This window comes from Branchiostoma lanceolatum, chromosome 6 (assembly GCF_035083965.1).
Source record: "Branchiostoma lanceolatum isolate klBraLanc5 chromosome 6, klBraLanc5.hap2, whole genome shotgun sequence".
Lineage (NCBI taxonomy): Eukaryota > Metazoa > Chordata > Leptocardii > Amphioxiformes > Branchiostomatidae > Branchiostoma > Branchiostoma lanceolatum.
The window spans coordinates 10,857,342-10,873,290 of record NC_089727.1 but is presented as its reverse complement, the minus strand read 5'-3'; the positions used below and the strand labels follow the sequence as shown (position 1 = coordinate 10,873,290).

General features: G+C 40.6%; 1 protein-coding gene across 3 annotated transcripts in view; it reads right to left on the bottom strand.

Annotated features, from left to right (window-relative positions):
* Positions 1-15,949, bottom strand: part of LOC136436541 (relaxin receptor 1-like) — a 43,585-nt gene that overhangs the window by 3,155 nt on the left and 24,481 nt on the right. For all 3 annotated transcript variants that reach the window (XM_066430586.1, XM_066430584.1, XM_066430585.1), the window contains exons 3-18: positions 12,355-12,486; positions 9,356-9,448; positions 8,681-8,792; positions 8,420-8,491; positions 8,032-8,103; positions 7,722-7,793; positions 6,971-7,042; positions 6,710-6,784; positions 6,339-6,410; positions 5,704-5,775; positions 5,385-5,456; positions 5,012-5,083; positions 2,455-2,526; positions 1,956-2,185; positions 1,092-1,715; positions 562-732 (exon numbers count right to left, since the gene is read on the bottom strand). In XM_066430586.1, coding sequence (XP_066286683.1) covers positions 562-732; positions 1,092-1,715; positions 1,956-2,185; positions 2,455-2,526; positions 5,012-5,083; positions 5,385-5,456; positions 5,704-5,775; positions 6,339-6,410; positions 6,710-6,784; positions 6,971-7,042; positions 7,722-7,793; positions 8,032-8,103; positions 8,420-8,491; positions 8,681-8,792; positions 9,356-9,448; positions 12,355-12,486 — 2,085 coding nt within the window. The remainder of the gene's footprint in view (positions 1-561; positions 733-1,091; positions 1,716-1,955; positions 2,186-2,454; positions 2,527-5,011; positions 5,084-5,384; positions 5,457-5,703; positions 5,776-6,338; positions 6,411-6,709; positions 6,785-6,970; positions 7,043-7,721; positions 7,794-8,031; positions 8,104-8,419; positions 8,492-8,680; positions 8,793-9,355; positions 9,449-12,354; positions 12,487-15,949) is intronic.

Below are 15,949 nucleotides of genomic sequence, written 5' to 3'. Positions count from 1 at the left end.
TAAGAGTTTCTATATGGTTTGTGACTATATGGCCTAACTTCAGGCTAAATAGGAGTAGAAGGAAGAATGTCAGGCTTATACAATATTGATATAGGCTTTTATGTCATGCCTGGGCCTGATACGGGTGTTCCGGACCGTGTGATAACTATCCGGATCACATAGGGTTCGGAAGTGTTATCACACAGGCTTCCATAGAATATTTGGAACGCATTTTCGAGCGCGCCGGTTGTGCGGCCGTCGGAAATTTGAATACCGGATTCGGAGATTGGAATCAATGCTGCTACAGTTTCTTGTTCGAGGACACAAAACTCTCAACTTCTGGCGCATTCCGCATTGAAATGTATGTTTTCGGGTGGGTATGACCAAGGTATGACATAAATAAAATACAACACGTTGTATTCCGCATCACCCTCGGTCCAGGCCCTCCCGCGGGTCGGATCGCCCTCCGGCTTACGGCCGTCGGGCGATCCGACCCGCGGTCGGGCTGGTACCTCGGGTGATACGGAATACCCCGTGTTGTATTCTATATATACAATATTGATATATAAAAACCAGTCCCACCATCCGGAGCCTTCTCGTAGTCGGGTCGCCCTGATCGCAGACTCAACGGACTTCCCTTGACGATGTTCTCCAGCAGCGTGGTGAAGGTCCGTGTGGTGAGGGAGTACAGGATGGGGTTGATGGCGCTGTTGATGGGCAGGATGAAGATCACAATCCATGCGTACATAGACCCTGGAAGAACAGTTATGAACTAGCGTGAAGCAATGCAGGAATGTTAACTTTTCTTAATCATTATTTGCTGTGCCGGGGCAGAACATTATAATACCTATGGAAAGAGTGCTTGAGGTTCTTCCATTCACCTATGATAACTATTAACAGAGACACAATGTGCGTAGGTTCGAGTTCACGACAATGGCTCACTCACATCGTCTCGCTGATCGAAGATTAATACCTTGTGACAATCATAGCACCATGAAGCTGTATCGTCAAAACCAAGACTGTGTCAGATTAAAGCAGCTTTTGTGCTGTATCTTTTTCAGACATTGTTTTTTGGGCCAATATATGTACACATGCAGGAACAGCTATTTTACCTGATATTGGAATTCCAGTAAGAGCAATGAACTTGATGATTGTGATGGGCAGCCACACCAGCGAATCCGTCAGCACGATGAAGAAGAACCGCTTGGCGAAAGACATGTCAGTGAAGAGGGTCAGGTGAGTGGCGATCTGCTGGCGCGTGCGCTGGATGGAGATGAACATGCCCACGTACGCAGACGCTATCACCAGCACGGAGGCGAAGTTGACTCCGAGGAAGATGAAGGCGCTGTACTCCCAGCCGGTCATGTACGGCTCGTGTAGGTGAAGCGGGAAGCAGACGCCGTTGCTGCCGTAGAAGTGATCAAAGTAGTACGGGACGAAGAGGGGCACCGCGCACAGGACCACCCCGAAGAACCAGATCAAGCAGATTGCAACAGCAGCCTGCTTGATGTTGGGCCGGTTGTCACGGTAGGGAAACACGACGCAGAGGAATCTCTCCACGGACATGTAGGTGAGTAGTAGGACGGAGACCTCTGCGGACAGCATGGCCAGAAAGCCGGTGATCTGACAGCTCAGACTGTTTGTCCATGCGTGTGTGTATCTGTGGTACACGCCGCGGAACAGCATGTCCTTCGTGGCGATGATAAGCAAGTAGACACCCATGATAAAATCAGACGCTGCATCAACAGAAACAGTATTGATAACAATATAATCTTTTTCAATGCACTCGGATATTAACTTTAAAATGATCACGCAAAGTATTTATTCATTGCAATTGTACTTATAACATCATTCATTTTCGTTGTAACAGGGGGTGGCCTATATCATAAAGGTCCTTCTGTACCTTTACCACATTTTCCTAAAGTTAATTATTATGATAAAACATAATATCTGGACATAATATCTACTATACTCACCACAGAGGTTCTTTATGAAGAGTGAATGAACTTTATTCTCCTGCTTCATCACCGTTCGACCAATCATGACCGCTGTGTTCCCCAGGCAGGTAACTATGGCAATGACCCAGACGCTCATGCGCAGTACGACATTAGCCAGAAGGTCGTTAAATGACGATAATCCGTCAGTCTTTGGCTCGCAGTTTCGGACATGCGGGGCGAACCCACAGTAGCGGAATCTACTGAAGTAGCTGGAAATCAAAGTCGGTAGTTATAGGGATTAGACTTCATTTAGCATTTGTAACATTCAACAGCCGTTAATGACATCATGGTTTACCTCTTACACAGCACTATGCTCAAGGTCACAAAAAGACATATATAACAAGTAAATAAAGGTTTGATGTAAACTTTATTTTGTTGTAGTCACCGTGGCATGCTAAAATGATTTTTTTTCATTTTTATGATATGTTGTGTTCAGCAACAGCCAGTGAGTGTTAGATATAGAGGAATATTTTATTACATGTGACTCAGCGACGTAAGATCTTTGAACATCCGACGGCTGATGTTCTTGATTTTTATTCCTCTCAGGTCCCTGAAACAACATTAGGACACAATAGATATTATGTTTTCTATAGAAGCATACTATACTACCTGTGATTTGCATTTCGTTTCTCCGTTTCAGACAAAACAATGATTTATGATAGCGGTACGTGTATTTACCGAAATACACAAAACACATCTTCAAAATACACTAAATACACATAAAGATGGGTGAAATCTATCAAAGCACACTATGATTTGATGAGTAGACATCACAGGTTGTAATATTTTTGCATAATTTAGATAATGTACTTCTGTCCCTGGCGACAAGGAAAAGACAGAAAATCCTTGACGATACCGGCCCGCCGCCATATTGTGATGACATACACCATGATGTTTGTTTTTTAGCGGCATCTGAGTCATTTACACACAAATGGTGGTGATTAGCATCAGGTAACAGGAACTCAATTTGCATTGTCGAAAGTAGCTATTTCTGGAAAAATAACATGTTTGCTGTTTACTAAGTCGAGTTAGTGAGTAATGAGAATGACGTCTATTGCTGAAAATTGATTATCTTCGCCGAGAAGATTATGTTTTTGGTTACGCCAGCTGTTGGGTGGGTCTGAATGTATGTCAAGAGCATAACTCGAGAAACCTTTGATGTATCTTCGTGATCTTTTGTAGGTGTGTAGATTTAGTGGTTGTGCAAAGGAAGGTCAAGTTCGAAAACCGTTTACCTGGCGTTTTCCAATAGTACTGCAGCGGACTTAGCATGTTTGTGTGTTTTTATGTGGGCAAAAATAGGGACGGAAACGTTGATGGATCTTCATAATTTTTTGTAGGTAAGAAGCGGTTGTGGGAACCAGGGTCAAGTTCGAAAATAATTCATCTGGCGCTTTCCTACAGTACTGCAGCGGGCTTTGTATGTGTGTGAGTTTGTATGTCGCCAGCAGTAGGTAGGAGTGTCAAAAAGCAAGGTCAAGTTCGATAATGGGCCTCCTAGCGGAAATTTAAGGTACTGCAGCGGAGTTTCAAAGATTGAGACCAAATTTTCTGGAGGCGCCAGGTTCATGATTTTCGAGTGGAAGATAGCTTCTGGGACAGGAAGTAAGTGGTGTAAATTAAGGCCCCCTAGCTGCTTGTTTGGAACTGCAGTTGGCATTTTTGTTGTTACCTTTGGATCATGGAGACGAATAACTCCAGCAGGAACTGACGGATCATAATAATTTATGGCATGTAGATAGTTTGGGTGATGCTTCAGATAATTGAATACCTATTATGCAATAAGGAGCTAATTTGCATAATAAATGAGGAAAGTTTATCAATCCGCTGAAAGCTTGTTGTCAAATTTCATGCAAGTGCTATGGTCATGATTTTTAAGGGCTAATTATGCAAATTGGGACTGAATTTGCATAAGTTATGAGGAATATCTACTCCTCCATTGTAGGTATGTGCTTTGAGGTCGCACCTGTCACATCTGTTGGTCTCTTATCCAGGTCAAGTATTCCCCAGGTCCCAACAGCTGGTGGTCAAACAACAAATGGGTACATTACCAAACCTGTGTACTTGTTTCTATTATGTGGATACCCTCTGGCACATAAAACAAAACAACCAGCAGCAACAACAAATAACTAGGGCAAATAAAACACATCATATATAAAGACAAATTTCATGGAGATTTTGGGCTCTCCGGACTCTTGTTTTATCTGTTATGATTGGTATGAAGATAGTACATTCTTAAAGTGAGACTAATGATTGACATAATAAGGTGCTAATTATGCCAAACAGGAGCTAATTTGCATAATTGATGAAATTTGTAAAATCCGTTGCGTTGCATGAAAGCACTTTCAAACATGTGGTATCTATCACTGAGAAAGAGAGGAATATCGATAAATATCAATTATGCAAATGACATTTGAATAATTGATGAGAACATTGTGTACTTTAATAGGGCCATGTTGACCTGATTATAAGGATGACATCCTGTTAGAACCTCAGTGATTTATTTATTTTTTAGATTTATGTTTGGTATTTCAAGATAGCATAAGTGAATTTGATGATTGACATAGTGTCTTCAAAATCTATCCAGTTGCTTGAGTAACTGCTTTATATCGTATTTCATACCTGGATGTCATTGACATTCAAACATGTGGCATATGTTACTGGAAAAGAGGGGAATATCGATAAATATCATTTCGGCAAATGAAGACCTAATTTGAATGATTGATGAGAAAATATCATAACGCCATATTGGTAAATGGCAGGAATATGATACTTGCATCAGTCGGTAATTATGATATTGTTCGGCGAAGATATGAGGTCGTGGAATTCTAGTTATGGAATGATTTCTACATCAATTACGTAACAGGCTGCAGTGCCCCCTTTCCCTGGTAGGTGTAGACCTTGTCACATCGCTGAGTGGAATATATGTTGCAAATGTTGCCTGGCAAGTTTCCATACATATAAAGAAATCGTGAAAAACATGGCTGTAAAGTGTGCATGTGGAACTAGTACTATTTTGTGAATACCGTACTTACAGTGATGCCATGTTGCGGAGTCCATCAAACATTCTTTCTTCGAGTTCCGAGAAAGGGTTGAAGGAAAGGTTTCTAAAATGTGTAGATAAAGAGTAGAAGTTTCGATATTTGCTGGTCCCTGTGCAATATTCACGTTAGCTGTAGTAATTGATGATCAAGAGTCGTCTATAGGCAAGTATCGAAGTCTTGTATATTCAATAAGTTACGCCATGGACGTTCCTATAGAGTTATGCTAAATACCAAGTAGAGAAAGCGTAGCAAGTTCGATATGAGACAACTTCTTTTCCTGTTTTTGTTTACCCTTTGATATTTCACCATCATAAAACCTTATAAGATTGTCAAAAAGGCACCAGATGAGTTTGTTTGTACTTACAGGTGATCAATGTGACTCAAATTTCTGAAGAAGTCACTTGGAAGACGACTGATCTTATTTCCAGCAAGTGAGCTGTAGTGGTATAGATCATGTGTGATTGATATTATATTGTAAAAAAAATACAAACAGCACATCCTTTACAAATTGGTAAAAAGATTCAAAGGTACGAGTGCAAAAAATTGTGCCGAAACGTCCTCCAGAGCTGATCAATTGGTCCTTACTTCTGGCAGATGACCCAATGCCTGTTCTCACACCTTGTTACATCTTCTGCGAATTCAAATTCATTGCTGATACAGTTAACGAGTAGCGGTGCACTTACAGGTCCGTTAGGCTGAACATTCGGTCGAAAACTCCTTTCTCCACCATGGCAATCTTGTTGTGGTCGATTTCCCTGAAAAAGAAGAAAGACAGCTAATTCACATGGCTCCGACGTCTATCGTTTGCTTTTTGCGTATTCCAAGCTTTCTTCAGCTTCATGAATAGATTGGAAGGCAGTTGTAACCGGTCGCCATAAAGAAAAAGTGATTTTGATAGTTGCATGTCATCAAGTTGAACATGTAAATCTGGTACTGAAATGTTACTGTCAGTAAGTCTTAAAATTTTTTACTAGCCGCTTTGTAGTCTATTTTGTTTACCCTGTACTTTTTTCTTTCAGATTTATAAGATACGAAATAAATTTAGAAATGACAACTGTTTCCGAGCAAAATGAAAACAATGAAAACGCAGCTTGACTGTTTGTCCTCAAATTTTGATATATTGATCAAATAGCAATGTGTATTTGCTTCTTTTACTTCTTTGTCAACTGTGTGCATGCTCAATTTGTTACTGTGGTACTGATGTAGCGTATTTCACTTTTGTCAGATTTAGTGGAAAAAGAATGTTGAAATCATACAAGCATATGGATAGTTTTAATTCATTGTCATAAAGATAAAGAAAATGTTGGTAGTTACTTACAGAAATCTTAGATGCTCACACCCAACAAAGGCCTTGAGTCGAAGAATCTCTATCTGGTTCTCTTGGAGAAACCTATGGTTAGGGAGTAAGAATTGTCAGATCATTGCCAAGGCATAACAAATTTATCTTCACGCTTTTGCTCATCATTACATCGCACCTAAGACATTTCACAAAGAGCAAGGAATGCAATGTCCTTCATAGATTGTCCTAGTGGTAGAGCCCATCACTAAAGAAAATACGTCTTGTTGATGCCAACAAGAACACCTAGATGTTGCAAACCTATGAGTGATTAGGAAACGAAAACTAAATAGTACACATGGTAACATAGATTTCACTACGAAGACATCTCATAAGGCACTAAAACAACTTACAGAAAGGATAGCGAAGGAAGGTCTTCACATATATGTCCAGCTTGCAGTTCGACGATGCGGTTTTCGATAAGTGATCTAAGGAGACAAAGAAATATCCACTATTAGTGATGATGCACTTGACACAAACTGATCTAATGACATGATCTCAAAATGCGGGAAATCTCGTTTCATGGGTAGAACATACTAATTTCCCGAGGAAGATTGAGGACTGCATGGTTAGGTGCTCAAATGTCCCCCAAACAAAAGATTGTTAGTACTTACAGCAAGTCCAGGTTTGTCATTCCAGACAGAGCACCACGGCTGATGGACGTCAAACGATTTCTCTCAAGATAGCTGCAGAACATTAAAGGTTAGATTTGGTGAAGTAATATATGAAGGATCTTTATTTACATGTTCTGGCCCACATGGGCTAGATGCAGAAGTTGTACTATTACATCAAATACTAAAAGTAACATACCATAACCTGTAGTGTTGATAATGAAAAATATTAGAGACAAAACATTAATGCTACCAGAATGAGTGTATCTGTCGTTTGCAAAACATTTAAACATATGAAATTCTGCCACCACTAGATTTATCGTTTATATATATATCAGACATTCCGATAGAATCTTTATCCAAAATATCTATTTCTTCCGACCTCATGCACAGCACCAGATGGTTCAGTCGAATAAAGCAGCAACAATAACAACTAATGACATAATTGCAGCCAGCTCAGCGACATTAATTGTTACTAACTATAGCGTGTGCAATGAATAATTGTGCACACTTGCTTAAAATTGCAATTGGACTATTTATAAAGAGATTAACAACCTTTCTAAAAAAAGGCCTGCTTGTTAACTTATGTTCTAAATGATTTTGATTCAGATAGCAATATGCTATGTCAAGCAGGGCATGGCTAGAATAACACGTTCTGATATACTAGCCGGAAGGTATTGTTATGCATATACATGTATGAACATATATCAACCAATGTGTTAGGCAGGTCCGACCAACCCTCGACTATACTCACAGCCACCGGAGTCTATGGAGATCCTGAAAGGTCCCTTCGGCTATCGTCTCTAATTCGTTGTCGTGCAGAAAGCTGTCCGTTCACAGAATGCATTGTCAGTAAGAAAAAAATTATTAACTAGCGAACATTCATCATTAGATTCACATTCCATCTTTCATTTTCTTTTTGATTTTTTTCAAAAGTATGGATATGTACTCTCATTCTATACAAACGAAAGATCACCCTAATGCTCTGTTGTGTAACAACGGTCATGAAAATGAGACAACCTGAGCGTATGGCTAGGAAATATCATTGTTAGAAACAAGCTTACAGTTTGGTCAGGTTGAATAGACCCGACAACGATCGAGGCTCCAGAACTGACAGTCCGTTCCTTCCCAGATTTCTACATTTGTCGGGAGACAAACAAGAAAACTAGCTGTATTAAACAAACTAGGAACACGTCATAGCAGACTTCAAGACAGTGATAGTTGAGCAACATACTTTTCGGTAATGATACTAATCATGTCGAAATAGGTACGTTGCACCAACATGCCAACAACTACCTGTTTGAGTAAGTCATGTACGAGGCCACAATGATAACATTGAAGTGCGCGTTTATATACAATCTGAAAAAAACGGACAAGGATTACAAATTTGAAAACCACCAGGTTCTGAACTAAATGTGACACGAGAATGCGTTTCAAGTAAACCTTACTCACAGATAGGTCAGCATCGTGTACTTGATGAAGGAGAAGTCCGGTAGACGTTTGATGTTGTTGTCTTGCAAATATCTGCAAAAGACATCAGAGGAATGACCCACTATTCCCAAACCTATTCCTCAATAAGCAAGCCATTCATATTCACAGGCAGTTTGGTTTGTTGGCCAATGATGTATTCTTTACTATATTAATAGGCAAAGATATCACTTTATTGAATGATACTGCAAAGAGTAGAAAAAAGTACCAACAATGTATGCTTACAGTCTGGTGACGTTGTGAGAAATGTTGTCCGGAACTGAAGACAGATTCTGTCCGGCACAGCTGACATTTGTTCCTTCCGAGCACGTGCATACCGCTGGGACATCCGGCAGCTCTGACAGACAGGAGATAGGTAATAGACAGATTCAGGTTATCTAGCTAGTATATGAATCATATGATGGCCAGAATATAGTGACTGCTGCCATTGGACATTACAATGTATACAGTCATGCAGAAAGCAACGTTACCCAGGCAATGTTGCTCATGACAAGCACCTCCAGCCGTTGCCATTGCGACTTGTGAGGAATTCTACACGACGTATTTTGTTTGCTTCAGTAACGAGTGATCGAAGGTCAAAATGCTTAGAAATCCGTAACTGCCTCTGGAGAGCACCAAATCAAAGTGGTCAACCAAGCTTTAAAAACTGTTTCCGTACATTCATGTACAGCCCATGTTGAGCAGAGGAATCGTTGAACGATTCGATACATTATTTTTGATTAAAGCTCCCCTCTAGAGTCAATTCCAAGTCACAGAGAGGTTGTCAGTATCATCATTCACAAATATTTTCAATTCATTGTGATAAGTTGTTTTAAGATATTTGATACGTTGGAAATATAAAGCGAAATATTATATGCTTTCGAGAGTAATAGTTACTGTAGTAGTTTCAGCTTTACTCACCACACCATTCCGGGTAGTTCGGCTGGTCCTCACCCGGGGACCAGATGTAGTAGAATTCGTCATCAAAGATGACTCCTCCACCCGTGTTGTCACCTCATTCATGCAAACAGAATCACATTAGTTTCGATTTGTCACAATTTGTAGCCATACAACACTGTACAAAGAACATAAACTATACATAAACACCTTCTATCTGCATTTTAGTCAATGATATCATAAATCAATGTAAGACATGGACATGGTGCAACATCTGAGTTCAATATGACACAAGCCACGAATTTCAGGGTTGGTCTGTCTGAGATGGAAACCAACAAGTAGATAAAAGTTGTGATGGATTGACGGAATAGCCAGATTTGTCAGAATAAGCCACTACACAGAGAAGGGGATTGTTGGTAAGGTCAGAGGTTAAGGCCTCTGATCGAGTACGTCTAGACAGAGGACTAGTTGCAAGTAAGGGGTCTTACACTTTGACCTCTAGACCACGATATGCCACACTGCACTTGCGCACTCAGAATGAGAACCGTGTAGTGGCTTAAAGGAAGCCCATTTCTGCCCAAACCATCGGGCATGGCATTCGGCTGGAGCATGTTAACAGAACTTCATTTTATCATTTCTTCACATTCTGCCATGTGATTTAGGAAGTCTCAATTAACGTTCTGTTAAAAGCAACGAGCTTATCTGAAAATTACACAAGATGTATGCAATAGCTGTCTTAAGATCGTATAAACATATTGCTGAATCTCCATTTTTACCACGGTCGTTCCAAAACAAGTCAACTGCATGGTATATCTAGGGTTTCTTTTAATCGATTTGTGATCAATTTTCTCACTATGTATGTATTTTTCAGCATTTTCCTTAGATTTTTTTAAAACCACGCCTTAACATGCAATAAGGCGTTTGCACTTGCGTTACTCTGAGAAAAGTATGGCCCGCCATTCCTGATCATTAAAGTTCCATATTGCCATTTTGCCAGGTAGACGTGTACCTTTTATTAAAACCTTATCATTCTGGCTTTGGTGGGCCGTAGAAACACACAATACACATGCAAATTTACAAAACCATAATGGCTGTTAGGTCATGTGCAAAGATCCTATAGCTTGCCACACCAACCATAGAACCTTGATGGAAAACAACATACATGCATAGCTTAGCCAAAACGAAGGGCCCCTCCAGACGATCGATGGCCGCCTACAGACATTCATTAAGTTCTACTTAGCAGATCGTTAATCATACGCCGTTACCTAGACCCTTCTGACACTGTTACTGATAACTGTTGTCGACAAGGAACGGTTCTCACGGAAGGAGGTTCACACACTGCTGATATTTCTTTTCTCAATATTCCACCCATCTGTCAAATATGGGTACCTACATGGTGCTATCCATTTGGCATCTGGTTCGCGGCTGGAAAAGTTGCTATCACGACTGTATTGCGTCATGGCTATCAGACGGTGTTGAACAATTAACTGATACATAACTTCATATATTTGACATGCTGTTTGTGTGTGTTTGTTTTAGCGCTTACCCGCGCATGCGCCATTTGAGACGTTTTGAAACATTTGCTGTTGTCAAGTCAGTGTCCAAGTCTTTGTGAAAACTAATTCTATATCTAAATCATGCACCTCAACACATTAATGCCGTCTTAGCGTTTTATGCATCTCTAGAATAGAACATTCTTAACATATCCACAAATACTGATATGATATAACATTAATACATTAAGATGAATTGCACTTAGGAGGAACTACGATATATTTTGCGTCGAATAAATGTTTTGACAACAAATAAGTCACAGTCAATTTGACCCCCACATATTGATATGATCTAAATATCACCACAGACTGTCTGATAGTGGCAAAGACGTCAAACTGTGGTTGGGTCGTATTTCTACACTGACGATTTGATGACTCTACATTAATACATGTAAGATGAATTGCATTTAGGAGAAATTACGAGATATTCTGCGTCGAATAAACGTTTTGACAACACAATGTCAATTTGTATTATCTTCAGTATCAATGAATATACCCCCGTTATGTGCTAAAACTGCTTTTTTTCTTTCTGCTACTTAAGACTCTATAATATTTCATTGTGTTTTTTTCTTATCTACTTTCTGACACCGGCCGTATAATGGTCGAAAATGTCCTTTTCGAGATCGCAGACAGGTCGGGCGGGTTCTAGTTGTGTTGTGTGACGGCGACATTATACTCAACTCCACTTTCACAACAATCGTCGTTGCCTTACTTTGTTCAATTTATAAATTTAGTAATTGGTTATTTGAAACACACCACAAACAAAACAACTGGCATATGTTCTGAATATTTCTTTTTACAAGATTGTTTTGTACAAGATCGAAATTGGTGGTGGAGAAAATCAAATTCTAAAACGTTTGTGGAAGACCTTACACCGTGTGCAACTTTGCCCGGAGGGTAGTTTTTCATTCTATCACATCACAGCACTGGCGCCTGCGTGGGTCCAAATAAAATATTACCAATGATACAATAAGTATAAGGACATTACATAGCATGTGTGAATCTTCCGTGTCTTATCTACGGCTTACTTTTGCCCTTTAAGAAGTTAATGGCAGCTTCATTGACTTAATGCGAAGGCAGCACTGTACGTGATAGGCATAAAATGGCTGTTTGACTTTTCACAATTTGGTGTAATTGAGATATAGTAGTTCGTGGTCAGAAATCATGGATATTTCCTCATATTCTGTCAGAAATCATGTTTAGTTGAAATGGTGTCATATCTTGTGTAGGTGTCTTTCCAAATAACATTGTGGACCGAGCTTCCTTGGTGTGTGTCTTTATGATCATATCCAATGCCGTGAACAGATATGCATGCATGAACATAAGCTTAAGGGGTTGTTGAGGAGAATTAATTTCAATGAACAACAACAAAAACAAAGTGGGATGGATGACAGGTAAAGAATATAAATAATTTAATAACTAGTAATAAATGTCTTCAGATGATCAATAACTATAGAAAAATGATCTTACTACAGATGACTTCATCCTCGTCATATTCATTGTCGCAGTGCGTGATGTTGTCACACCACAAGTGCTGGTCCAGGCAGGTGTTGTCGCTGTCCTCACACGAGAACTGACCCGGGGGGCAGAAGCCTTCCGCTCCTGGGGAACAAGTACAGACAGGGGTTAGTGGGCACTTTCCAAAGGTTCGTGTACCACTAACACATTGTTTGTCAGGTAGAGCTTGGACAACACATTGTGACTTTACCATATATTTATGGATCCCAAACCAAGGTCTTATAATTTAACTATATCAATCATCACTTCAGCTATCTACATACCAAAAGCCCGATCTGCCCACTCCTTCTTGATTCTCTTTGAAAGTCTGAAACAAAATCGGCCCCTGCAGGTTTTTTCAGCCGCTAGGGAGTCTATATCTACACCACTTACTCTCTGCACCACGAGCTATCTACCAGTAAAAAATCACGACCATAGCATGTCCAGACCACGAGGTATAAAAACCGGACGTTCCGCTACCGTAAAAAGCCGCTAGGACGCCCATTACCGAACTTGACCTTCGTTTTCCCGACCCTATACCAACATACCAAAATATCATGAGGAAATCCATCACAACTTCTCGAGTAATGCTGTCCACAGAAACTAAACACACTAACACACAAACAAGCAAACAAACAGACAGATGGCACCGAAAACATCCTTCTTGACGAAGGTAATCTTTCATTTGGGTAGAGAGTGGCGTTCACGTAGAGGAATGGAGATGTTTTACGCGGGGTCATTTTCCAGTGATCCGATGTACAATTCGGGAAGTAACGAACAGTAGATTTATTTGTATTACTAAATGGTATATCAGCCTTGCTGGCACTCTACATCCTCGTTCACCAGGACCCTTCCGCTCCACGTTACGTCGCTCGCGTAAAGGGCCCTGGTAACATGGGCTGGCATCCATGCTTATTGCAGGTCGACGAGACTTGCTCATGAATAATTAATGAGCTAACCCTTATTTGGCACAAACGGCAGTTATAGCTCAGGAATAATTAATGAGCTAGCCGTAACACGTAACCTGATTGGTTGATAGCTTCCCAGCGTTCTTTGCGCGCTGGCTTCCGATGAGAGGAAGCAAACGGTTTTTAACCCCTCTGATTGGCTGAAGCTGTTTTGGTGGCGATATCATCATAACCATGGATGCCAGCCCATGTTACCAGGGCCCTTTGCGAGCGATGTAACGTGGAGCGGAAGGGTCCTGGTGAACGAGGATGGCACTCTACAGAACTAATACATCAGAATATTTTTTTATTGTTACCCAACGTCCCAGCCAGAATTTTCGCGGAAGAAGTTTGTTTTCGGTGCTAGCACTCCTAATCATATCGAGGATAGCACTGGTCAAACAATGTCAGCTGTGAGGTATGACTGCTTAGCCAGACCAGCTTTCAACTATACCGGCATAGATACTATCATGTGGCGGTTGGAATATTGAACGCATGGCTGCAGTAACTGCTGACAATGATATCCCTATGATGCACGAGTATGATACCGTAAGTACCACTATGGACAACATAAAGCCTTCTGTCTGCGTAACCGACCCGATTCCACATGCACAAGACATTTTGTTTCGAGATAACAGTTTTTGAAGAAGACGTTCCTTCTTTGTGTCCATACTCTTCCGGAGATTGCCATTTACGGTACAGAGTCTACTATTCATATATCTTAAAGGAAGAGACTTTTGGAAGTGCTTGCTGCATTTCAGAGATAGCCGGAGGCCGGAGTTGATGCTTAGAGCGCAAAGGATAGTCGTGAATCTCACAAACGCGAGATAAAAACCACAAAGAGGCCGTGGCATGCCATGTGAATTCCCTTAAGAAAAACAGCCATCGGTTGGTAAAGATATGGAATCTATATCCCTAAAAGCCACCACCACAAATAGAAAGCTTAAAGTTTCCCCTAAAGTACGGTCACTCACCTACTGAGGGATTTATGTTTAATAACCTAACGTTGAGACGTTGAGACTTTGAGGCCCATACACTGACAAAAGAAGCACCAATGATAGCCTCAATTTAGCAATCTGACACCTCAGTGCATTAATGTTAGATATTGTAAGACTTTTCTTGTTGAGGTTTCTCACATTTTAGTTGCACAATGCTAGCAACGTCATGCCATACATGTAGGCAAAAAAAAGGCAAAGCGACCATATCGGTGTCAAAAGTCGTCGACGCTCTCAAATTTGGTCTTATAAAAAGTGCGGAGGTCCATGTCAATGATATACGGAATTTGCCTACCCACAGTGAATCGAAAATAACAAAAACTTAAAATTGACCAGTTACAAAGATTTATAGATACATTGCTGTTTATTTGAAGCAGTAAGAAAGTGTGGCAGTCGAACAGGGCTCGTCAACAGTATGTTGAATATTCGTTGACTACTGTCTAAGCCTTTGGTATTCAATAGGAATGTGGTCGTATTACACAGATTTGGGTGACAGGCACGAAATCACATTAAAGTTTAGTATTATGGCTAGGTTGTTTCCGATATCTAAGACAAGGATTAAGTCAAAGAGTCCAAATTCCAGTTTGTCATCGCTATCTTCTTCCTTTAAATTCTTCCTTATCTTTTTTTTTGCAGCAAGTGCAACAACTGCAGCTACAGGCGTCCCGCCGACACCGCCTCCAGATCCGACAACTGAGAAGACAGCCGCGAGGTCTAAACCCTCCAGGGCCTTGGTGAAAAATAAGACCACAATGGTGCCAACGTTCATTGGGCGGCATTGATCAGAGCCTGAGTACTCTTCTTATCTTTCTGCTCCAGTGCATACCGCTTCCTTAGTTTGTTTGTTTCTTTGTGACAACTCCAGCATTTTTCATACTTATTTTTCCCGGTAGAAATGATTAAATCTGCCTTGTTGATCTTCAGCGACATTTGTCTGGCAGGTAATTGCTGATTTCCTTAATCATCTTTAACGATACTAGGAGGCAATAAGAGTAAACAAGATCATCATCAGAGATACGGAATAGCAGTGTCAACGTGGGAACATCAAAGCAAATTAGAATTAGGTTAGGAAAGTACATCCATTGGCGGCGACATAGTGAATTTCATTGCAAATTGATCGAGCAATGACTTGCCAGTTTGATGCGTTTTTTTTTTCCTTTCAATTGATGGACCTCATGCGATCGGTCTTATGTAGAGCTTAAAGCCCCAAAGATTAATGATTCAATTTCTTTTGTTCCGGGGCTGGCGACTTCCCTACCCCTATCGAAAAGAATGGGGTGCTTCCCCTGAATGGATCGAGCTTTGCAGTCCAGTCTTGTACTTTGCTGATAACTTATTCTTTTTTATGTATTTGTCGTGGAATCTTCCTTTGCTGGCCTAGATGGGAAAATGACCAGGCCTTTCTATGGCTGCATATTCGTGCTCAATAATACACTTTGTTGCAGCACAAGATTACTTCATCATGTATCTATTGAGTGCTACCGGTGGGAGGGGCGCTCATATAGTAGGAAAGTTAGGAGTCATCCTGTTGTTCTGCAGAAACTACGCTACGTTGTCTGACTGTCAAAACGTGGATAGCGTATTGAAACGGACAACTTTAAAGGAAGTCTAAAAGTTTGAAAGGTA